We start from the raw sequence: 24,301 nt of genomic DNA, 5'->3' as shown, positions 1-24,301 counted from the left end.
TCGTTTCAGTTTTTAATTTTTTTTCCAAAATGTTGGAATTTTCCATGGGGGAAAAGCCCCCATTTTCCAACCAGCTGACCTGAAGGTCACACATCAGATTGGGAAAAACTTGGGACTGATTCCCTCTCCCCCCCCCTCCCCGCCGCCTTACTGTCCCCAATGTTTGCCACTGCTGGACTCCTGATTTACACCAGGTGACCGAGAAAGGACTCAGGCCCACCATGAACAAAGACGTTCCCCTAATTAGTGTTGCATTGTAGGCACAGTGGGCGCCTTGTGCCTCCAGGACTTGTGCCTGGTAGGCCTCAGAGGCCTACATTTTTTCAGTCCCATGCCTTGCACAAAGGGGGTAGGGTTGCCATGGGCACCCCATGTAAAGCAAGGGCAAAACACGACCAGGCTGAGTTGGTAGCACTTTGTTCCCACTCCGTTCCACCCCAGTGAATAGCGTACAAAGGCTCCGAGCAGAGACAAGTCACGCCCAGCTAACGTCCTGGAGCCAGAGGTGCCTCCCTGGGACTGGGCTGGGGTCAGACAAGCAACTCATCGAACAGGACAGTGAAATACGGCGGAGAAATGTGCGGGTTACTCACAGCACTCGGAGGCTGGGCAGCTGCTGGCACATCCCTCTGGGAAGTAAACGGATCCCGGCCCGGGTTAAGGTCCTGGGGGCAGGAAGGAGACAGAAAGGGCTATTGAGAAGCTGGCAGGCAGGGAGCCCAGTCCTGGCTAGGGGAGGACAGAGCAAATGAAAGAGCAGAGCACGTGGTGAGGAATTAAAGGTGGCTGGGGAACAAGGCGGGAAGGCCTTGCGCTGGGCTCAGGGTGTGGAGGTAGGAATTTAACATGCCCGGGGCGTGCGGGTTGCTTGGTTTTACACAAACCTGCCCATGGGCTTTGAATGAGCCGGTTTTGCAGTGACCACACTCTGGACATGCAGCGCCAGGTCTGGACACCCGCCTTCTGGGGATCGGGGCTGGTGGAAGGGGACGGGTTGAGATTCTACAGAAACAGTTTGTGAATCTTGCCGATCTCCCGTGAGTGCCAGGGTCCCAAAGAGACGGGTCCTGGCACTGACAAGGGAGCCGGCCTTCCAGAACGCTGAGGCCAGCTGAGGGCAGAGCAAGGCTGGGAAGGCTCATCCAGGGCTCCCAGTGCTGGGTGGGTTCTGGGCTGAGCAGGGATAACACTAAGCCAAACGGGTTCCAAGAGGCATTCAGGCACCTCCATGGCAAGGCTGCACATTTCACAGCATCTGGATTTCTTGGCCTGGCCCTCCTTGCCCTCCGCCCCCTGGCAGAGCAGCCCCCGGGGAGTGAGGCGGTGGCACAGGGAAGGAATGGCGGGGGCTGGATATCACTTCTGCAGCCCGCGGGGAGGTGGCAGAGGGCCAGAGAACACACTGGCGGGGAGGGGGGGGGGGGAGGCGCTACCGGCAGCAGCTGCAGGAAGGAGCCTAGAGGACGGGCAGTGCGGTCTGCTGTGGTGTCTAAGGCCCATCTCCTCGGAGGCAGCCCAGCGGGAAGGATACCCTGAGGCACAGGAAAGAGGGAGTTTGCCACTCACAGAATTTCTAGGCTGGTGGTTCCTTTCAGGTCTGGGAATTCCCTGATGTCTCTCGCTCCATTCAATGACCTGCAGAGAAGGACGGACACGCTCAGGGCGGACTGGAAGGAGCCAGGGCAGGTGCTGGTGCTTCCAAATCCCCCCTTCTCCCAAGTGCTTTGGCAGCCCAGATAGGCAGCAGGTCCTTTCCTGAAGCCACCTCTCCCGGGAGTATGCCGCCACCGGCAGGGCATGGAGCTGACGGTCTACGGAACCAGAGACCCAGGCGTTTACTCCCCAGGAAACCGCCCACTCCAAACCCTGACATTCTTGGCAAATTGTTGTAAGTTAAAGAACTCACGGGCAGGGATCTCCTCCACGCTCCCTGGTGCCTCCGCCCCATGGCACTAAAGAACGCTGCATGGTTCTCGTTAGGCTTTCTTTTATTAGCTGGAGCATGTAACAATGCACCCAGCGGCTTTATGAGACTTGTAAAGGGAGCTCGTTTGAGGTTACCTCTGCCACGGGCCCATCTGCCGCACACCAGCGACTGCAACACACTCCCCGGGGGGCCTGGCTGGTCCAGAGGATGCCTCACAAACTGGCGAGGGGAGCCAGAGGAGATGCAGGCTAATGCATGTCAGGGAAAGGGCCAGCTCGCGCCAGCGGCATCGCCACGCCCCCACGGTGTTGCAAGGGCTGGGCAGTGCCGCACAGCAGCGTGCGACGCGGCACAGGGAGAATGCAGCACGTTGATGAGCATCTGCGGCTCGCACGGGGCCCTGGCACGTGGATGTCTGGTGAGCGGGACGGTGCCCCAGAGAGGTGCAGGCTCCAGTGGGGCTCGCTGTGAGGCAGGAGGCCCCGCTCAGAATGGTTGCGCTGCATGAGCATGGACACCTGGGTCGTTCCCATGGGCCATGCAGCGCTCTGCCAAGGTCCCAGACCCGAGGGCTGGATAGGCCAAGGGAGAAGGGATGGAAGAGTCCCGGAGGCTTGGATTGCCCCTGGCGTTACCTCTCTCAAGGCCTGAGCGATAAACTTACAGAGTGTGCAGCTTTGGCAAGAACTGGAAAGCGGACTGGCCCACAAACTGGATGGGATTGTCATAAAAATGGCTGGAAAGGAGACAAAGGCCCCGCTTAGGTTACCTTGTGCGGACTGGAGGAGACGCCAGCGTGAGCCCAAAGCAATGAGCTGTGCAAGAGCTTCCGGCAGCTAGTGAGGAGCCCGCCTGCTCCTGCTAATTCCTGCCCACGCTCCTGGCTCCGATCCAGGCTGGGCCCAGCTATCCTGCTTTGCCCACTGGGCTGCAGGTGCTGCCGATCGCGACTGCTCTGGAGCCAGGACGAGGGTGCGGGGGGCACACACGGAGCTGCGCCCGGCGCATGGTGCCGCGTGTCACTCTGTGACATGTTTCCCATCCCCCTGAGCAGAGCAGTCCCCGTGTCACCCCCTGTCACTCCCCAGCACCCACCTGTCAGGGCTCCCACGATTCATCCCTCAAAACGTGGCGGGGGAAACCCTGCAGGGGGGATGGGAGTGGTGCCAACTCCCCATGGGCCTGCCTCCCGAAGGGGCTTGGCTCCGCTCTCCCTCGCCGCTGGCCTGGCTCTCACAGCCCGGTTCCAGGCAAGGGCCTGCCAGCTTATGCTGTGCAGGGGTGGAGCAACCCCTCCTCCGTGGGCAAATGACCTGTTCCCCTCACCCCTCCTGGTACTGGCTTCCTGTGAGACTAGATGGGGGGGACACACGGGAAAAGGGGGGGTTAAAGGGCAGAGAGGAACAACCAAGAGCCAAACCTTCATCTTACATTAGGGCTGTTCTTCCCGCCCATTCCCTCCCCGCCTCCACCGGCACGTCAGAGTACCACCGCGGGAAATTGATGGACAGAACCTCCAGCCAATGGAAGGAGGCCCCCAGTTCCCCTGTCCTGCGCGGAGGGATGCAGCCCCCGTTGCTTACATGGTTTGGAGTAATGGATTCCCCACAAACGCCTTCTCCGGAATAGCCTGGATGTGGTTGTGATGGAAACCCCTGTGGGAAGAGAAAGGCCCGGCTGTGACTGGGTCAGCAGATGGTAAGAACACACCTGAAGAGGGGGAGAGGGGTCTGAAGCTAACGCCACAGACACGCTGCCTCTAGGGGCCCGATCCCAGGAATGGAGCTCCGTGAGCGCCGGGGCTCTAAGCCAGTCCACGTGAGCGCGAGACGTGTGGTGCGGGTGAGACTCAGGGGTCAGTTACAGCAGCTCAGGGTCTGATCCGTTAGCATCTCCCAGTGACGGGAGGTCCTGTGAGGGATGATCTAATGGCCCCTTCCGGCCCTAAATACTATGGCTCTAGTGGGCTTTGGCTCAGGTGCTTGGCCAGCCTGGGGAGCCGCGAGGTTGGGGGGTGCATCCTGGCCTCCCGGTTCCACGTGGGCTCTCCCCGGTGTCCTCCCCCCACATTCCGCCACAGCTGTTAACAGCCATCACCCTTGGCCTGCGGGCGTCACGCCTGTAGAAATGTTCTTTCCGTGCTAATGAGGCCCTGGGAGGCATTTACTGCCCTGCCGGGGAGGAAGAGCTATTTTAATGGGGGTCCCAAAGGCGTGCGGGAAGAGATCAGAGGAAGCCCAGGAAGACTTGGCGTGGCCCCCGCTCCCCTGCTTGGCTCTTGATTAGTTACTGTCTCGTGGCAAATTCCGTTTAAAGGGAATAAATAAGAAGGCTCACAGCTCCTGCAGCCGGCCTAGCGTCCTGACGGCCACTGGGAATTCCAACAGCTTGTTATAGTTCAGGTCCCTGAAAGGCAGAGCGGAAAAGCAGTCATTAAGGACGTGCGAGGAGCTCAGCAGAGCATAGCCATGCTCTGAAGGGATGGAAACTTGGTTATTAAGCATCGGAGATGGGTTTTTCCAGCCGCGCCGACCCAGCCACCAACGTCTGGAAACAGCCCGCATTCCTGCCGCAGGAATATTTCCAGCTAGGGGCATTGTCAGGCCCGGGCCAGAGCAGGCCCTGGCTGCCTTGAGGATGTGACTGTCTGGACCCCTCATCCCCTGCCCCCCAACGTTCCTCAGAGTTGGCCCATGTCTGGCTGATTCACTATCTCCAGTGGGCCCAACCCCTCGCCCACCTTCTGGAGTGTCGCTCCCACATGCTATTGTAGTTAAACATTTGCCGCATGCCCTGCAGGGTCACATCTGGGCGCGTGTACACAAACGAGATACAAGTAGCAGCTGCCGATCCTCGGGGAAGGGCCACCCGTCTGACCCCCAACTCCCAAATGTGGTGTGCCGTGAGGAGCAGGGGCTCGCCTCCGGCTGGAGGGATGGAACAGGCGCTCCAGGAGCCCTGACGTTAACTCCCGAGGTTCATGCTTTTGGGCCGGGGACTGGCGATCCGGCGCTGAATGCGAAGGCGAGGCGCAGAGGTGCAGGGTTAGCCCCTGGGGAGCTAGTGACACTGGGGAGCACAAGAGTGGGGAGTGTAACTGTGACGTAGTGGGGGTACCTGGCTGGTTTCTATGCTGCTGGCTCTGGGGTATCCCCCACTGGCTGCCGTGGGTACCACGACCCAGCAAAACAGGATGAGTCACTATGCAAAGGGACCTCTCAACCGGTATGGCCAGACACCCCCCATGGAGAGGAACAAAGGAAGGTGGATGCTGCCCTGGGTGGGGTGGCAGGGCTGGAAGAGTGTTGGTTAGTTGCTGGCTGGGAGCATGGAGGAGACAGCCTAGGGAAAGGGGCTGGAGTTTAGGGGCCCAGTCTCCCCCATCTCAAGGGGGCCTGAGGCATCCTAGCCCAGCTCTGGGACCAGATTCCATCTGTGCTGTGCTGTATCCGGGAGAGGCAATAAACTTCCTCTATTCCACCGGCTGGTGCAGTCTGTTTGTGCCATTTCGGGGTGCAGGAGACGGGGGACCCCCAACGTGCCGTCACAGTAACTAACCACGTTAGGGAGATTATGGTAGTGTACACAGCAGTATGGACAGTAGCGTAACTTGCTAGTGTATCTATTGCAGAAGCAATAGTTGTACCTTACAGCCGGGGGTTGGTTTCATTTAGCTCGCAACTTTCCGCTTCCTCCTGTTAGCTGCTGCTCTCCTGACCCCTCATCATGTGCAATTCACCCTGTGCGTCTGAGTGGCTGTTTGAGCAGTGACGGGGGAAGAGGCGATGCAGGTGAAATGGTGGCCGGAAGGTGAGATGCTAATGGAGGTCTGAATGGGTGTTGCGCACACGGTGGGGAAGGAGTAAGGTGTGATCACAGCAGCTTAACCACTGATCCCACATCAGTGAGATCAGTGGAATATCTCTGCTGGACTTCGATGATCTTTGGCTATGTCTAGATTGCAGGCTTCTTTTGGAAGAAGCTTTTTTCGGAAGAGATCTTCCAAAAAAACAGCTTCCGAAAGAGCGTGTCCACACTGCCAAAGTGCATTGAAAAAGTGATCTTCGAAAGACTGAATGGATGCTCTCTCACACGTAGAATCATCGAATCCTAGAGCTGGGAGACACCTCAGGAGGTCATCAACTCCAGCCCCCTGCCCTAGGCAGGACCAATCCCAACTAAGCTGTGATTGCAATGGATGGAATGGCAGCCCGGGTACCTGGGCTTTTTCCTCTTTCCTCTTCTTCCGAAAGAACTCCCGCTTCCCCATCCACACATGAAAGAGCTCTTTCAGAAAAAGGGTTCTTCCGCATAAAATGAGGTTTAGCAATGCCAAAAAAACCCCTCTGTTCTTTCAATTTTCTTGCGGAAGAATGCAATTGCAGTGTGGACAGAACTGAAGTTTTATCAGAAAAATGGTCGTTTTTCCGACAAAACTCTGTAGCGTAGACATACCCTTAGACTCATGCCCATTTCCGGCAGTCCCATCCCACCCATGCCAGGTCCTGCTGAAGGTGGGTTTGCCCTAAACACTAGGGTAAGAGAGTGGGGGCGGCTAGCACAGGTGCCAGAGACAGATTACATTCTCCCTCACGAGGGGTATCCATCCTAGAGCTTCAATTCTGGCAACGGAGATGTTCCTTGAAGAAGCAGCTCCACCTTGAGATGGTACAATCCAGTTCTCCTGACCCCCACCACAGGCAGGGCCCCAGGACACCTCTTTGTAGATAGCACTTGGCATTACAAAGTGTGTGTGTCATGTGACTCCTTTCTCCTGGCAGGTACCTCCGTGGGTTTTAGGAGATGAATCCCTTGGGATTTTAGGGCAATTACTGACTCCTGCAGATTGCTCGGTAATTACACTTAATTGTCCTCAAAGTGATTACACCGAACCTGGATTGCTGGAAAGAACCATGAATTTACAGCAAAGTGATGGTATTTGCTGCCTAATTAACTGCAAACTCCCACCTTCTGGGTCCCCACCTGCTAATTACCCTCGAATTCTCCACCCCTACATGGTAATTAGCCTGTAATTCTCCCAGTGGCCCTGCCCCTACATGGTAATTACCCTGTAACTCTCTCCTGGTCCCTCCCCTACATGGTAATTACCCTGTAACTCTCTCCTGGCCCCGCCCCTACATGATAATTACTCTAACACTCTCTCCTGGCCCCGCCCCTACATGGTAATTACTCTAACACTCTCTCCTGGTCCCGCCCCTACATGGTAATTACTCTAACACTCTCTCCTGGCCCCGCCCCTACATGATAATTACTCTAACACTCTCTCCTGGCCCCGCCCCTACATGGTAATTACTCTAACACTCTCTCCTGGCCCCGCCCCTACATGGTAATTACTCTATAACTCTCTCCTGGCCCCACCCCTACATGGTAATTACCCTGTAACTCTCCCCTGGGCCTTCCTCTCCATGTCCCTGCCCTGGTTTAGGATATCAGGCTGGGTGTCTCTGTGGCAGTGATGTGGCCGCCAAGCCTGCCTCAATGCCTTGGAAAGGAAAGGAATTAAAATCACCTAAAATACCCCAACCCTGGCAGCCTCCCCTCTTCCTGCAGCACACAGAGCTGTCCCCGCTGCCTGGGCCATTGTTGGCCCCACGCCCCCGAGCGTCCTGTCACATTTCCAGGTCTCTCTTGAGCTGTGCGGGTTGGGATCCCCCAGGGCTCACTGGGAACTGCCTCTGGGAACTGAGGGGAGGATACACAGGCCGCTATCCCTAAGCAGGTCACACGAGAGAGCTCCCTTGCCAGGCGTAGGTTGGCTTAACACGTTACAGAGCTCCTGGGTCAGTACCTGTAACGGGTCAGTTTCTCCAGCAAATCCGCTACAGGTAAGCTGTCCGGGACACGGGAGGCTGCTTCTGCTGCTCGTCTGCTTGTGATTGGTGGGGAGAGCATTTCCTGTTATCTGATCTATGGCACTTTGCTGGCCCCCATCACCAGAGTATCTGACCATCTCACAGTCATTAATATATTTATTCTCTGCAGGGCAGGACTTCTTACATTGTACAGATGGGAAACTGAGGAACAAAGAGGCAAAGGGGCTTGCCCAAGGTCATATCAAAAGTCTATAGGACAGCCGGGACCTGCATCCAACTCTCCCAAGTCCTATGCCAATGCTCTAACCAGTGGACCAGCCTTCCTCTCTCACTTAAAAAGTTTCAGTCAACCGAAAAAGGATCTGAGATGATACCATGTGGCTTACCTGACCGATCGCCACAGGTAATGTTCCCTCTAATCTTTTCCACCAATGTGCAGATTTTTTCCATCCACATGTGGAATAATTTTATGTGCACCGAGACACGTGTGAATGTGCACCACCAGAAGAAACACAAAACCTAGCTCTGGGCGCTCTGCTAGTCAGCTGGGAAGCATTTGAATCACTCCTGAGTGGCTGCCCAAGCATAGCTTACAGGAGTATCTGACCACAGAGGTGAGTTTCACCCCAACAGACAAAGGGTATGTTTGTGAGAAGTCAATAGGAAGAAAACGCTTCCCAGCAGAACCCAGGCTTGGCTCACAAATGATTCACTAGTTGAAGAAAGCGTCTTGATACGCAGCCAATATTATTTGCAAGGAATAATTCAACAAGCTCTAATATTTGCTCCTCTCTTGCTCTGAAATTGTGTTTCCTTTCCAATTTCTTCCCCTTTCCGGCAGGCTGCCACACAGGCTCCCTTCTCTTTCATCAGAAGACTAAACATTTTGTTTGCACATCAGCGTGTCTGCAAGTATGTACAGGAATAGTTCCTCCTGAATAAATACACACATTCTTCCTAACACTGCGAGCATCTCCAGATTCTCCCGCCAACACTTGGCAGATACAGGGTGTATTGTATGCGGCAGATCCCTCTGGGTAGATGAGCCATCTCTGAACTCTGTCATGTATTGTGCTGGCTGGGAAACAGAGGCAGATCCAGGTGCGTGCTGTTCTAGGCTGTCTGGAGGTAACTCTGGGCTGTCTGGGAGAGATGCTGGACTTTCCCACAGGATCCTGCTGTCTTCTGTCTCAGTGATCCCAAGGAGCCTCCATCCTGGAAGAAGAAACCAATTGCATCTGCCAGCACCACTGCTCTGTGGCGTTAGAGGCCTATCTGTCTCAATCTATGCCAGGCTGGCTGGTCCATCTCCGGGGTGCACCCCACGCCCAAAAATGCTGATCTGCGTTGAGTTTCCATCTCACTCAATGCAGTGTGGCCAAGAAGCAGAGAGATGTTTTCACTTCTCTGACTTGTCCCCAAATCTGACTCATGCAAAAAAGCCCTCCTGTAACTACTGAGAAAAACTTCAGACTTGGCTTCCAGTGGGAAGATCTCTGGCCCTGTTCTGTAGAGAGCAAACCAGCACCCTCCCACTCCCACCAATGGGAGGGAAGCTGCAAGGATGAGTAAGGGCATTGGCTAAAGAGGACAGGTACTTCCCAGATTCCTCAGCTCGAGAGAGCTGCAGCTGTGACAAGCCACATGGTAGCGGGACCCTTCTGAATGTTCAGCCAAGCTAATTCTGCTAGGATGCGGCCAGAGATACTTCTCCATAAGGATGAGACCTTGTTCACCTTGTCTAACCTGCCCTGGTTTTCCTGTGGGTGACGGAACTTTAATTCTGTGTTTTGGGAAGCTGGACAAGGCAGAACGCCTGGCCCTAGGGCAGGAAAGAAGGCGTTTTGGCATTGACTTCAGTGGGGACATGGCTTCACCCACAGAGTCTCTACACCTGAAGAGGCCCTATTTGTGGAGCCAGGATTGGAGAAGGAAGTCGCCCATGGCTACAGCACTGGGGCCTTCCTAGCTTTTCTTCTCCTGGGATGCTGAACGGTGCCTCTGAGAGAGAAGGGAATGTACAACCCAAGGGAAGGGAATGCTTTAGTGCCTTCTTGCCACCTTTGTGTCCTGACCCTGGGCTGCCCTGGAGCACTCAATATAACTTTGCCCTGAGGGGGCCTGTTGAAGGTACAGTAATCACCGCTAGGATCACCTGGCATCTGACTTCCCCCAGCCCCACACCAGACTTGGGACGGGAGCCTTGGGAGGCAGCATTGTTATGTTTTCCTTCTGTTGGGCCCGTGCTGGGGGCATTCTCCCCTGGCCAGATCCGAATATTTTCCAGCCACTTTATGCACCTTCGACCCTGTTAGGTGGAGTAAAGAGACCAGAGAAGGGTGGGGAATCTCACCCATGTTCTCTAAAAACTCACGGAAATCTAGTTGAAAAGCACATTCTCCAGGTACTCAAGTACAATGCTGATGAAGGGAGTATAAAGATGAGAGACAGATGTGGTAGATGAAGAGCTCTCTATTTGAGAGCGTTTGTGCATCTGTCTGTCTGTCCACTAGGACACCATCCTTCTGCGAGTCTATTTGTTCAAGGACTCCTCCTAAATGGTAAGAACTAGGACCACCAAATTCGGTAGGCAGCTTCCTTTTATCCTCACGTAAAGCAAGGTATGGGGTTGGTCATGCCAGGAGAATGGGATGTGCCTGGAATGGGATTGTGTCACATCACATGGAAAGGAAGAGGGTGTGATAGCAGGAACAGTTATACTCATGAATGACCACTGGGGGGCAGCAAATGTGCCAGCCCTGGGGAGCAGTCACTGGCCAGCAGCATAGCTCCTGCCACCCCAAGCTTGTGGGGACCAGGCACCCAATGTGCCCAGCCCCAAATAGAAGCCAGAAGCCGGCTTGCATGGACTCGGCCACCCTGTCCGGCCCTGGGCAGAAGCCCATGGGCAGCCCATGTGGTCTCTCCTGTCCTGGACTGACTCTAGGGAGAAGCTGGTAGACAGGTCGTGAGATCCCTGCCCCCCTAAGGCGGCCCTGGGGAGAAGCCAGTGGGTGGGCCATACAACCCTCAAAGCACCAGTCCCAAAACAGACCCAGACAATGGCGGGAAAGTCTTCTAGTAGAGCGCGCGAGAGTCTGTAGTGCCTGATAACTGGCTGTGTCATGTGAAAAAATCTTTATAAAAACACCTTGGGATATTGTTTTCTCCCACCGGCTATAAATCTAAGTCCACTAAAGTTTTTTTCTCGTCTTCACAATCGTTTTGGTCCTTGCGGAGACATGGGGAAGGCTGCGAAAGGCCGTGCTTGCCACCAGGTGGCGCTGTTCTACAGCGGGGTGCTGCTGCAGGTTTCTACCTGTGTTGGTCCAGGACTCCTCCTGGGGGCAGGCCGGGGAGGAGAGGGGAGGGGCCTTCTTGGATGAGCCAGGTCTACAGCCTGAATTTGTGGATCCCCTACTGCATGATCTGGGTGCTCTTTGCTGCTGGGTGCTGGGCGGCTCTCTTCTCCCTGCCCCCGCTGGGAACCAGGCTCCTGGGCCCACCCTGGTGGGAAGATGCCGGCACACGACCGCGTTCCCATCCTCCCTAGCACCGTGCGAGTGGAGTGCCACGTCAGAAATAAATGACACCGGCCTCACACGAGGGTGTTTTGCGCATGATCAAAGCCAAACCGGCCTGCCACGCACTGTGGGGAATGGTGTGCGAGAGCCATTATCATAAAAATACCACCGCGCTTCGCCGAGCACTAGGACACGGCGCTTGGGCGCTCCCGGCGATTGTGGCTGTGCCGCGCGTTCTCATGAAAGCTGCTTAAAGGTCACCCCCCTCTCCCCGCCATCCGCTGGAGCCATCGTGAGCTGGCTGGGATGCTATTTATCCTTCATTTTATAGAGCGCCTCTAGCTTCATATTTGGAAGAGCTCAACCAACTCTGTTGTTTACTTAGAAATAAAAGCAAATTGACATCAGAGCAGTCATTATGTCAGACCGTAACTGCCAGGGCGATTTGAAGCTGACAATGCACAGCCTGGAATTATTAATCACTTAAAATGGTCCAGGAAAAAAAAAACAGGGGTGGGTGGGAGAACAAGATAAGTGCATTTCAATTTTCTGCCTGTTAGAGGCTATTAGTGGTTCCACAAAGAAAGCCAAACCCCCAAATTAAATGGAACTATAAATTCGGCCATAAACCACAACACAGCACAGATTTGCAGCTAATAAACCCGCAGATGGCATAAGGTTAGAAACTGGAGGTGAGACAGTTGCTGGTGATTTCATTCCCACTGCAAAGTCTGCGATGACACTAAACCTCCCCCCAGCAGTCTCCATCAGCCGGCGCGGATACTAGATCGACGCCAGGCCAGGCACACCGCGAGGGCGTTACGGGGGGGTGTGCGCCTACCTGGCAGCTCTCCAGACTGTGGGCGACCTGGGTTACCGGCAGTGCTGGTTATAGTGAGCAAATCAAGCATCATTGATTCATCGGTATAAAACTTAGAGTGCCCATTATGATCACCTCTATGGCACAGGCAAGAATAGCTCACCCATAGCTTCCGGCTGAGCGGGATCAGAGACACCAAAGAGAGACACCCACTCCTGCCTTTGAATGGGAAGGAAGCTTAGGATACCAGCATGGGTGGTCTGCCCACACCATCAGCTGGAGAGCTGCCAATACAGTGCAGACACCTAGTTAAATGAGAGTTATTGCTCCACCCTCTCCTTGCCAGAGGGTGTTGTGAAGACCAGGACTGTAATAGGGTTAAAAAAGAGCTAGATAAATCCATGGAGGTTACGTCCACCAATGGCTATTAGCCAGGCTGGGCAGGGATGGTGTCCCTAGTCTGTGTGTGTGTCAGACGCTGGGAATGGGTGACGGAGAGGGATCACTTGATGATTATTCATTCTGTTCATTCGCTCTGAGGCACCTGGCCTTGGCCACTGTTGACAGACAGGATCCTGGGCTGGATGGATCTTCGGTCTGATCCAGTCTGGCAGTTCCGGTGTTCATAGGTCTTAGAAAACCACACGGGCTCCCTTCAAAATGCCCAGACACAACGGTTCCTGGCTACAACAAGCTGACTGCTGGATGGGGGCCTACGTGCTGTTCATAGAGGCCACCAAATCACAATGGCAACAACTTTAGGTGGCTAGCAGCCACAGCTGGAGTTGAACCGGTGGCCTAAAGCAGCCCATTCCCAGGCCAGCCAGTCCCATTAAACCATATTAAGCTGCCAGTAATGATGAATTATTTCATATTTATGAGGTAGCATCTCGAGGCCACAGCTTGTTTGGACTCCATGGTGCCAGGCGGTGAGCGACACACACAGCCGCAAGGAGCTTGCTGGCTGAAGGACAAGAGGTAACAGGTGCAGGAGAGAAACCAGTGTCCGAGTGGGAAAGCTGTAGCCAAGTCTCAGCTGGAGAGGAGCAGTGGTCGAAGCCCCCCTGAACATGAATGCCAGGGAAGAGGTGAGTTTGTCTCCCGTGGGCACCACGTGCTTGGTGCTGTACAAAACGCAGAATGAAGGGAGGTAGGTTCCATGTGCCCTCTGGCCTGGCTCCCTGCTTGTGGGAGAAGTGAGGCTGCGGGGTGGGGTTGGGGGGACACGAGGCTGGCTGTTTCTCACCTGTGCAAATGCCTTTCCCTCTAAGCAGAGCACTGCAAACCCTGGCAGAGAAAATACCTAGCGTCCAACTTTGGGGATCAATCAGAGCTCCCCAGAGCATGCTTTTTGGCTAGCTGGAGCGTTGCTTGCATGCAGGCATTTATTCTTACCAGCCTTGCATGGAAACAGCCCCATCTTTGCCCCCCGTTGAGTGTTTGTGTCACTATCGAGGGATTGAAACTTGCACTGGAGGGGGAAGGCGTCTGTCTGTAGCTCCTGCCTCGTCCATCTCCCACTGCCAGGCCCACTCTAGCAGGACTGTTTCCTATTTAGAGATGTCGCCGTGCCCAGAAAGTGTCTGTTCCAACCAGTGTTTGTCTGTTCTGTAACCGGCGAAGGTACGGAATGAAATGTGGTTCCAATTCCAGCTGATTCAGTTCACAAGCTGGACACGAGCCTTTGAGAGGCGGGCGGTCCTGGGGGGTCCTGCAGACACAGGCCCCCAGCACTTAGGACACAAAGGAAATGGACCGCAATGTACAGAGCGATGGGGGGACCTTGGTCACTCAGCGCACACGACTTCAGCCGTGCGGCCATGACCGGGCTGGCGGCACAGAGCGCTGTTGCCATCCGGAGGGGCATGGCTCAAAGCCCGGCTGACGGGCATTCGTGAGGCATGCAGAGCACTGGGCAGGGCTGGCAGAGAGGACTGTGGGGCAGCATTGAGAGACGCTGGCAGAGCTGTGCATGAGGCACCCCGGGCTAGGCTAACAGGGCCAGCGATTGAGGGGCCTGGGCAGAGCTGTGGCAGGGACCCAGGCCAGGGAAGGCAGAGGGGGCTGCTGGGTGGGAAGGAGCAGGGAGATGGAGGCTCAGGAGCCAGGCGTGTGTGCATGGGAGCTGCATGGTGGAGCACGTCCTCCGCCTGCCCCTGTGAGGACCCGCTCCAGCCGGCGCTCCCGCCCTTTGGCCAGACCCTGCTTCACACTCACATGTCTGGGGCAGGGAGCTCGTTCCCCCAGTGCAAGAGCTGCCCTGACACAGCCCCTCACTGGCAGGAAGCGGAGGCCACGCAGGCCTGGAGGGGGACTCCAGGAAGCGGAGGCTGGGGGACAGAGAGGGCAGGCAGAGCAGCCCGGAGAGTGAAGGGCGACTTTGGGGAGGCTGTTGGCCTTGGTCTCTCATTACGAGACTGACGGAATAACCCTGGGGAGCTGGGGATGACGGGTGAGGTAAGGCTGGGGGTATGGGGTGACGGGGGTGGGCTGGGGTAGGACTTGGGGGGATGGGAAGGTGAGGCTGGGCAGTCTGGGGGGATGGGGTCACACGGGGGTGGGGTGGGCTGGGGTAGGATTGGGGGGATGGGAAGGTGGGGCTGAGCAGTCTGGGGGGATGGGGTCACATGGGGTGGGCTGGGGTAGGATTGGGGGGATGGGAAGGTGGGGCTGGGCAGTCTGGGGGGATGGGGTCACATGGGGGACGGGTTGGGGTGGGGTTACGGGGGGAGGTGGCAGGGGACGAAGATGGGGTGTTTATGGTTATTTACACAGCCCCCCTGTGCCGGGCGCCCCGCAGAGAGCAGCCCAGGAGAGCTGGCCCTGGAGCAGTGGACGGGAACTCCCAGGCGGTCGGCCTGGCTCTGTCTGTACGTCGCGGAGATGGGGAGCAAGCAGGTCACCCCAGAGAAGTGGGACGTACCCGTATTGCATGGGGGGGGGGGTGTACGCTGCCCGTGCGCCATGTGGGCCGAGACTTGCTCCACCCGCTGACCCAACCCTGGGGGAGGCCTGAGTGGAGCCAGGGCGTTCAGAGCGGAAACAGTCTGAACCCTGTCCCGGAGCCCCCCGCAGAGGCCCTGACTGTCACTGTAGAAGGGCATTACAGGAGCAGCCAGAAATCCACCCCCTCACTCACCGCCATGCTGGGCCGGCAGGTCCTTCTTTACCCGCCCCTGGTCTTTCTCTCCCGCTCCTCTCTATTCAATCTATTTGGGTCTGCTGAGGTACCTAGGCTGCACCTGTCCCCCTGGGGTCTGAGCCCCTGCGGGAGTCTGCTACACAGAAGAGCGGCCCCTCTGCACATCCGTCTCCGCCTTGTCTCTAATTCTGCCTCCGACGTTCTCTCCTCTCTCCTTGTCTGGAAGGGTCGCTCCTCCCCTGCTTCGTGCCCCTCTCGTCTGTCAAGGCCTTGCCCCGCCTCGGCTCATCCCGCCCTCATTGCTCCCTGCAGCCCCCAATCCCCTTGCCCTAGGGACGGCCTGCCCCCCGGCCTCTCTTCGCTCCGCTCTCTCTCACGTCAGGTCCATCTAGCCCAGTATCCTGTCTGCCGACAGTGGCCAGCACCAGGTGCCCCAGAGAGGGTGGACCGAAGACAATGATCAAGCGATTTGTCTCCTGCCATCTCTCTCCAGCCTCTGACAAACAGAGGCCAAGGACACCATTTTATCCCCTGGCTAATAGCCATGTATGGACCTAACCTCCATGAAATGATCTAGCTTCTCTTTAAACTCTGTTATAGCCCCTTCCAGGGGCAGTTCTCTGGGGCAGCACCCAACCCAACAGGGCCCAGATCCCAGCTGGCCCTCAGGCCAACAACAATGCCTAGCGTGTCCGTCACTGCGTGTGCCCAGCCACACCCCTGCTTTGCAGGGCCTCAGGGGGGGCATGTACGGCGAGCCGGGAGGGATGCAGGCCCATGGGTGAGCCAGAGCCGAGCCCCTTGCCCCAGCACACGACACCGTTTGACGGCTCCAGTGAAAGCCAGCGTTCAGTTGAGAGGCACCCAAGTTCAGAGACACGCCGGAATCCTTGCCTTGCCGCCCACTTACCCTATTAGCATATCACAGGCCCTGCCGGCTTGCCCAGACGCGTCTCTTTGCCACTCATGCGATGGGAACCGGCACCCCGGGCCGCAAACACCCCTTCCTGCAGCTTTGGCAGAAGAGGCTGCGTCTTCAGAGCCTGCGAGCACACCCTCCCCCACCCCACTGAGCGCATGTGGCAGAACCACCTCAGGGGAAGGCATGCCAAGATCCCCCCCCCCCTCGGCTGCCCCCTCATCGTTGCTTGTGCGATGGATGCGGCCCTGAAGAACAAGGAGTTCCTGTGGAAACAAGAGACCTTCCCCCACTTGCTCCGGGACAGGGGTGCTGGAAGGTGCAGTGGCTGCAGCTACAGATTCGGGAGATGGGTGGTTGAACCTCGAGCTAGCGTGCATGCGCTGCCGGGCCCTGTGCGGCGTGTGTCCAGGAGCCCCGGACGCAGCACGTTCTGCCGTAGGTTTTACAAGGCGCACAGGACTCACTACGTCGGCTGGGCTCAGGCCGTGGCTGGCGTCTCAGCTTCGGCTGTCCCTCGCTTCTGCGCCTTCTGGAGCTTGTGGGTTTCCTTCGCCCCACTCGGCTCCTTCGTTTCATCCTTTTCGCCCCCTGCGCTGAAGTTCTGCCCTCTCCTCTCCCCATAACCCAACCGGGCCTCTGGCTTTTGCCCTCTTGTTCCTACTGGGGTTCGTTGCTTGCTTGCCCAGCTCTTCGGTATCAAAGGATGCCACTTTGGCTTGTTCCACAGCAGTCACATGAAGTGGAAAGCCCACGGGCCCAGAGGGCTCCATAGAGCTGCGTTTACTAACTGGACAGAATACACCAGACCTAGCAGCAGCTCCTAGAATACCGCCAGCACCATGAGAGGGCTCAAAACTGATTTAAAGGAATACCGCCCTGTTCTCCTACTCATGGCACAGGTCCTGTATTAAAAATATGCCTCATACGGTCTCTTGAGCCTTGCGATTTATCCCCAGTCTCCTCAGGAGTCTGAGCAGACAGGCCCAAAACCAGTCTTGGCTCCACGGCTGCCCCCCTACCGGGGCTTCTTTCCACAGCCCCATTGTGTCAGTGTGGCTCCTTGTGTATTCTCCTCTACCCCAGGTGAACTGGTGGTGACACGCCTCACTGGGTTTCTTCAACAGTTGCCAAACCACATGAGACAGAGACTTCCTGTTATCTTGCATGAGAAATGGCTAAATACTGAAGATCTGGGATCGCCAGAGGGGGACATGCCCTTCCAGGGAAATACTGAATAAGGCCTGAGTAAGTAGTTCACATGAAAATCTTTGAGAGTAAGGGTGGGAGATAGACCAACATCACAGCAGCAAGGCTGCAGGGCAAACACTTTCACCGAGCCGTGTTCTCCTGCCTCGTTTGGGGGCCTGCCCCGTCCTGGCCAGCTGGGAGAAGGGGCTGCTGCTCATGCCATATACATGCCTGTTGTGAAGGGGGAATGCCCAGATGCCTGGTGGGGCACTACTCCCTAGGCTAGCAGAGATCTCTCCCACTCATGTGCCAGCTGCCGCAGGGCCAGCACAGAGGGCAGGGAGCTCACACGACTTTTCTTTACCTCTTCCCAGGTGAGTAGTGAGCACAGCAGTCTGCTCAGATGACGGTCTCACTGTGATCTCTCTTTGCACAGACTGGGCACGTTCAGGAGAAATCCAGACTATCTCCCTTGCATCTACATTACGACCTGCTTGTATTTTAGAAAGGACGATCCCTCGGCCTGCCCACCCCGGCCCACGCAGCTCTCGAGACATGGTGGGGGAATCTCCAGTCTGGTAACTGGCTCTAGCTCCCATCACTGGATCTGAAAAGCCCACCCCAAAGGACTCCACTCTGCTGAGCTTTCGAAGTAATATCCATAACAGCATGGCTTCCTATCAGCAATGGAACAAAACACGCCTCTTGGAAGCACCGGAGCAGGGTCTCTGCCTGGCCATCTCATTGACTTGGCTCGACTTGGACCCATACCTGGACCCATACCTGGACCCATACCTGGACCCATACCTGGACCCATACCGCACCTGGGAGCAGAATCTGACCCTGAAGAACGGGTTAAATATCAATGTTCAAATTTAGTCCTAATCTGAGGTAAAAAGCAACTGAGAGAGTCACGGCGGGCACGGCCCATCCCTCCCAAAACAGAAGCCACACCGCTGAGTAGGGTACCATAAAATGTGGGGCACACCAAATTGTCTGACAGCTGCATGCTGTGTATTGGCTCTGGTGGCCAGCCCCATGCCCTAGCTGGCACCCCTGCCCACAGGCCCAGTGCTGGTTCCTACAGTCAGCCCCAACCCCTGGCCAGCAGCCCTGTGTGCTGAGCCCAGCTACCACACACCAGTTAGCAGGGAGCCGCAAGCGGCGTGAGCCTGGGGACTGGAGGACTCAGAGGAGCAGTGGCAGGTGGCATGGCTGCCTGTTGTTCCTCCCGAGTCCTCCGGTCCTCAGGCTCCTGCCGCTTGCCATGGCCCACATCTCTCACCGGCTGCGAGTCTCCCCGCCCTGCAGTGCTCCTGCACCCCATAGCTTCTGCCCCCATAATGCCCCTGCCCACAGAGCAGGTGCTATGCTGCAGCAGGGCTGCTAGCCACTGGGGGCCCTGGGGCAAGGTGTGGGGAGGCAGTTCTTCCCCCCAGAAGGGGCGGGGCCGAGGGCAGAAGGGGCGGGGCCGAGGGCAGAAGGGGCGGGGCCGAGGGCAGTCAGCCCTTCGCACCATTCAGACTGCAGCAGCTGCCCCCCAGCCCTCAGAGGGGGCCCACCGCAGTATTAGTGGTGATAGCCAGGAGCTCCAGGTTCCTTTGAATTGCCAGGCCCTGGGGCAATTGCCCCTTTGCCCCTCCCCCGTTGGTGGGTGTGCTGAGCTGCCTTGGGCCTCAGCATTGCGAGGGATGGCCCTGACGGTGCGTGAGGAAATAGCTTCTATTGGACCAACGTCTGTGGTGAGAGACTCACACAGCCAAGCTTTCGAGTTGCGCACAGCTCTCGGCTGGGCACGCTTTCATGGAGCCCCTGAGGCCGGGCGCCGTGTCAGCGTCAAAACCTGCCCCTCTCGCCAACGGAAGTCGGTCCAATTAAAGACATTACCTCACCCACCTTGTCACTCTGACATCCTGGGACCCACGTGGTTACAGCACCGCTTCCAAAGCACAAGCGAGATTAAGAAAGTATCTTCAGCCTCGGCCCATACTGGAGATAGGAGGGAGAAGTTTGAAGGAGGTGTGCAGAGGGGAGGCAGTATGGTCTAGTGGCTAGAGAGGCAGAACCCTCCCAGGGAGCCCCACGAAGCTAAGGGTGGGTGCCCACGGCCCAACCCCTTTTATGGACTGCAGCACCAGTGCAAATCCATGAGCCCTGCCCGTTCCAGGACATGTGCCCCCAGTGGTGCACTCAGGAACCGTGACTGTGAGGCCTGGGGTGCCTCTGCCGTTCACACACTTCACTCCTGCACAGCCCAGTCGACAAAGCACAAGTCTCCAGCCACAGAGGTGGTGCCTGATTGGTATTTCCCACCGTGGGCAGGGCCCGAGGGAGCCACGTCCCAGCTAGACTCTATCCCCTCGGCACAGACCGAAGGCAGGTGGGAATCTGGAGCCACCTACATGGCCAGGCCAAGAAAAGTGTCACCTGGGTCTGGAAACGAACCCACACAATGAAATCGTGACCAGTGAGCGGCTGTTCTCCGTCAGTGAGACACACCTCGATGCCCCTACTGTGGAACGGGCACAGCAAACTGCCCTGGCTTTGCCCGCCAGACACACACACACACCAGTTAGTGGGAAACGAGATCCAGCCACAGGGAGATTCCTCTTCTCCCAGCCGGTCCCTGGTTTGCTCACCCTCCATTTTATACGGGGGCAGCACAGCCGAGAGCCTCCAGGGCCCCTGGGCACCCCCTCCCGGAGCACGGCGCGCCCCCTCCCAGCCCTTAGTGCTGCCCAGAGTGCACGGTGCGGCGCTCCGGCGGCAATTTAAAGGGCCCAGGGCTCCAGCTGCTGTCACTCCTCGCTCGCTGGGCCCCTGGGCTTAGGGGAGGCTGTAACCCACGAAGGTGCTAGCTGACCCACACTGCTATCAGTCATGCACAGGACTGCCCCCCACTGACCCCAAGCGGGGCTGGTGCTCAGACGCCACCTGCGACTCGGCTTCCTTCCCCGATCCAAGGTGTCTTTCTTAAAACCCCTCTTTCTCCAGGCACGCGCCCCACACGCATTGCCATGGCAACCAACAGCCTCCAGCCCCGACTCCATTATAAATGCTGTCAGCAGCGGCAAGCCAGAGCGCCGTCCCAACTGCTCTGGGCGCCTCTGGCTCTGTGGGTCCAAAGGTGAGGGACAATACGTCCCGTCAAGAGAGGCGTCACCCCGGCCCAGCTCCTCAACGGTACACAAGCCCCAGGGGGAGTTGGGCGCCTCAAGACTTTTGACGATCTAGGCCCACTAGTTTGCCTGCAGCAGCTCAAACGACCTCCCGGAAAGGCCCGTCTCTCTGAGTGACACTTTTATGACAGGACACGTCGTCCCGGCTAATTCCCATCCCCTTCTTCCCCGCGGCTCGCTGGGTCCTGCCCGAGGTCAGCACGCAGGGAGAGGTTTCTGTGCAGCCGAGGGCAAGTCGCCGCCTCCTTGGACATCGTGGAGCCTGGATTTATTTGCGTGTTTGTTTGTTTTTCGCATGAGGCCAGTGGGCGGCTCATTCCACCCGGGCGGTTCACATGGCAGCCACACAGCCTCCTCGCGGGCGGGGCCCTGCGCTCTCTCCTGAACTGGAGCACCACGTCAGGGCGGGGAGCTAGGAGCAGTCCTGTGTGCTGGCAGCGCATGTCCTACAGCAGGGGCTCACCCCTGACTCCCAGGCACCTGGGAGCCCAGCAGTGCTGATGCCAGCCTGCCACAGGACTATGCCAGGGACTTGGTTATTAATAAGGACGACGACTGTTAACAGCAGTGGCTTCTAGACACTAGCCAAGAACAGGCCTCCACCTTGGACAGCCAGACCAGGACACAGTCTTTGCTAGGGTTGCTAGGTGTCTGGTATTTGCAGCCTCTGTCCGGTAAAAGGCCGCTTAGGACATTCCTCCTTGAGGCATCTGGCAGGGGTGGGGGGGAGCATAGGGATTTAAAAGCACAGTGCCCCGATTTTTTTTTTTTTGCTTGACCAATTTTTTTCCCCTGCCATCTTTGGTATTTTTTGTGAAAGTATCTGGCAACCCTATCTTTAGCTTCGGGTGCTTATAAAACATCTTGGCTAAGATATTGTAGACCTGGTCACTAATATTTACTGGCCTCTGTTTTGGGGTGTCCAGCTTGAGACACCCGAGAAGGCCCCGATGTCCAGACAGAGGAAGCGTGAGCAGAAATAACGGCTGAGGGGCAGAGGCTGACAGCGAGGGGTGAAAGGCCGGGTGTGTAATTGGGGGCAGCAGCGTGATAAGAGACAAGGGCAAAGCAGCAGATTGCAATAAAGGTCATCACTCTGTAACCCCAGGGGGGTACAGCCAGTGAGTGCAGGGGCAGGGGCCGGCTCCCCACTTTTGTGAGCAGCTGTATGCATGCCAGGCCCCATAGCTTGGGGGAATAGTGGAGCTGGAGAGCAGTAAAGGGCCGTCAAGGCTGGTGGAACGGCTTAATCTCAAAGCATTTTCCTCAAGGGTAATAAGATGATAAGAAGGAAGCAAAACGATACAACACGAGGTGGCAAATAAGCTGCCAAACATGCCAGTTCCTTCCAGCAACCCCACATTTGCAACTGCCCTGCAAGGCACACGGCCCAGCCCCCAAGCCTCCGTGCAAGGGAAGGCCGTGGCTGAGTGTCACGAGCCTGGCATGGGTACGTCCGGCGCCCGCGCGGGCTGAGCTGGCAGGGAAGCCCTTCGCAGAGGGCGTTGTTGTGCACGGAAGAGAAAACGGTGACTCACAGAGTTTCCAGGCTGTGCAGCCCTTCGAAGCTGTTGATTCCCAGGCTCTGGATCCGGTTGTTGTGCAGGTGCCTGTGGAGAAAAGGGGAGAAGTTTATGTGGGGCCTTTCTCCAGCAGCCCCCTGAGCAGCAGTGACTGAGGGCGGCTTAGTGCACGAAGGGCACTGGGGCAGGACATGCGCCTCACAGACATGGGAGAACCACCCGACCCTCACTACGGCCACCGGGTACAGAAAACAAGAGCAATGTCGATCAGAGACTCTCAGCCTCTCTCCTTCTTGCGCCCCTAGTGCTATAAAAACTCCCCGGACCACCTGTGCCACACAACCTGTAATTCTGCAGAGAAAGGCTGGGCTGGAGTTAAAGGGTAAGAAGGAGGGCTACTGCACGGGACCCAAGGCCACAGAGGGCACTGGCCACACTCCTGCCTGGCCGACGGCAGGAGAACCCCGCAGGGCGGGTGTAAACAGCGTGCCCGCCTTTCCTTTGCGGGAGTGAAAGCTGCCTATGTTGTGAGTAACGCTAGTGGGCAGGGTCCAGACTTGCCCAGGGTGCAGCGGGAAAGCGGTGCATGCTCAGGGTGGAGACTTGGGGAGCCCTTTCCCCTTCGGAAGAAAGGCACAGAGGTGCATCCGAGCAAACTAGAGGGGTAGAAGACAGTGTGTGGTCCAGCAGCTTAGCACCCTCCCATGCCCTGCCTCGGAATTTGGACACTGTCCCATGAACGGCCTTGACTCTTGGCAAGCGACATTCAGTTTGCACAACCGCTCAACATCGAGCTGCACAGATGCAACACGGGCAAAAGAGTTTCCTGCCCAGTGCACGTGTCGTGAGCCATTTGCATCCCTGGGGCGGCTCAGGCAGAAGCTTCCCAAGCTCCCCTTCATTTTAGCAGGAGTCCCTGGGTTTGAAAAGCTCAGCGGCACATTTTGGGAACTATCGGGGAGAGCATCTTCCACCACCATTCTTAGTATTAGGGCTCATGAGTAGCTACAGGTAGACTAAGCACAGACATCCTTCTGCAATGAACGCGACAACATCTACGGTCCAGCGCCCTGTCCTCATTTACACCCCTGCCCCACCGATCTCAGTGCGTGGGCGGAGTCCTGGCTGCATTTCCCCAGACGTGTTTTCAGAACAAAGAAAATAAAACCTCTGAGCCCCATGAGTCTCGGCCTTTTAGTTCAATGCCCTGATGTCCGCAGCCACAGCTTTATTGTCTCTTGCTTGCAGAAGGAGGGAACGACTTCCAGATTTAGACTCCTGGATTCCCTCCAGTTTGACTGCAATCGAGGTTATCTTCTGTTTATTGCTATAAAAATGTCTAACCCCGGAGCTGCGTGGCTAACATGACCTACCGATGTGTATTATCCACACAGAATCAGCAGTTCTTTCCCTGTTTTCTCCTCTCTTCATCTTCTTGTGTCACGGTGCCATGTACTGCACACTGGGTGTGTTATTTCTGAGGCACGAAGGCCTGTGCATTACGAGGCCCTGGGGGTCATTTCTGCTGCTGGAGAGTTGTGTGCCGTCTCTACAGTGAGGGTGCTGTGGGTAGCAAACTCCCTCATTGCATCTGTCATTGAGACTCCAGGCATGGTACATTCCCATCTGTAGTGTAGGATTCCTGCACTGAGAAGTCCTATGTGTGTTATTTCTGTGGCCATGCCTACACTATAGGGACTACATAGTGCTGTGGTGTCCAGCAGACTAGCCACTAGCCACCTGTGGCTATTTGGCCGGTTGAGTGTGGCTAGCTGGCTCACAAAATTATTTTCAGAATAGTGTGGCTAGTTGGCTATAGCAGTAGCCGCTATAGTGGCTACTGCTTCAGAATTGGTTGGACACCGCGGATATAGCGGTGCCGCTGTGTCATTGTAGCTATGCCAGCATAATCTCCTAGAGTACATGTAGCTTCTAGTGAGAAGAATTTTTTTCTGAACACCACCTCCCTAAGGCTACGTCTACACTGGCAGCTTCTTGCAGAAGAACTGTTTTGTGAAAGAGTTCTTGTGCAAAAAGTCTTCCACAAGAGCGCGTCTACACTGGCATGGGCTCTTGCGCAAAAGCATCCATGGCAGTGTGGATGCTTTCTTGCGCAAGAAAGCTCTGATGGCCATTTTAACCAGAGGGGCTTCTTGCGCATGAAATTCATGTTGCTTGTCTACACTGCCCTCTTGTGGAAGAGCTCTTGTGCAAGAGGGCTTATTCCTTGTAGGGAGAGGAA

At 56.5% G+C, this 24,301-nt stretch overlaps 1 protein-coding gene across 7 annotated transcripts in view; it reads right to left on the bottom strand.

Moving 5' to 3' along the window:
- Positions 1–24,301, bottom strand: part of LGR6 (leucine rich repeat containing G protein-coupled receptor 6) — a 163,270-nt gene that overhangs the window by 26,240 nt on the left and 112,729 nt on the right. For all 7 annotated transcript variants that reach the window (XM_075910202.1, XM_075910201.1, XM_075910204.1 and 4 more), the window contains 6 exons: positions 22,075–22,146; positions 4,265–4,333; positions 3,511–3,582; positions 2,592–2,663; positions 1,567–1,635; positions 594–665 (listed from right to left, as the gene is read on the bottom strand). In XM_075910202.1, coding sequence (XP_075766317.1) covers positions 594–665; positions 1,567–1,635; positions 2,592–2,663; positions 3,511–3,582; positions 4,265–4,333; positions 22,075–22,146 — 426 coding nt within the window. The remainder of the gene's footprint in view (positions 1–593; positions 666–1,566; positions 1,636–2,591; positions 2,664–3,510; positions 3,583–4,264; positions 4,334–22,074; positions 22,147–24,301) is intronic.

The sequence above is a fragment of the Pelodiscus sinensis genome, chromosome 27, assembly GCF_049634645.1.
Source record: "Pelodiscus sinensis isolate JC-2024 chromosome 27, ASM4963464v1, whole genome shotgun sequence".
In the NCBI taxonomy this organism is placed as follows: domain Eukaryota; kingdom Metazoa; phylum Chordata; order Testudines; family Trionychidae; genus Pelodiscus; species Pelodiscus sinensis.
This window is presented reverse-complemented; position numbering and strand designations above follow the sequence as displayed.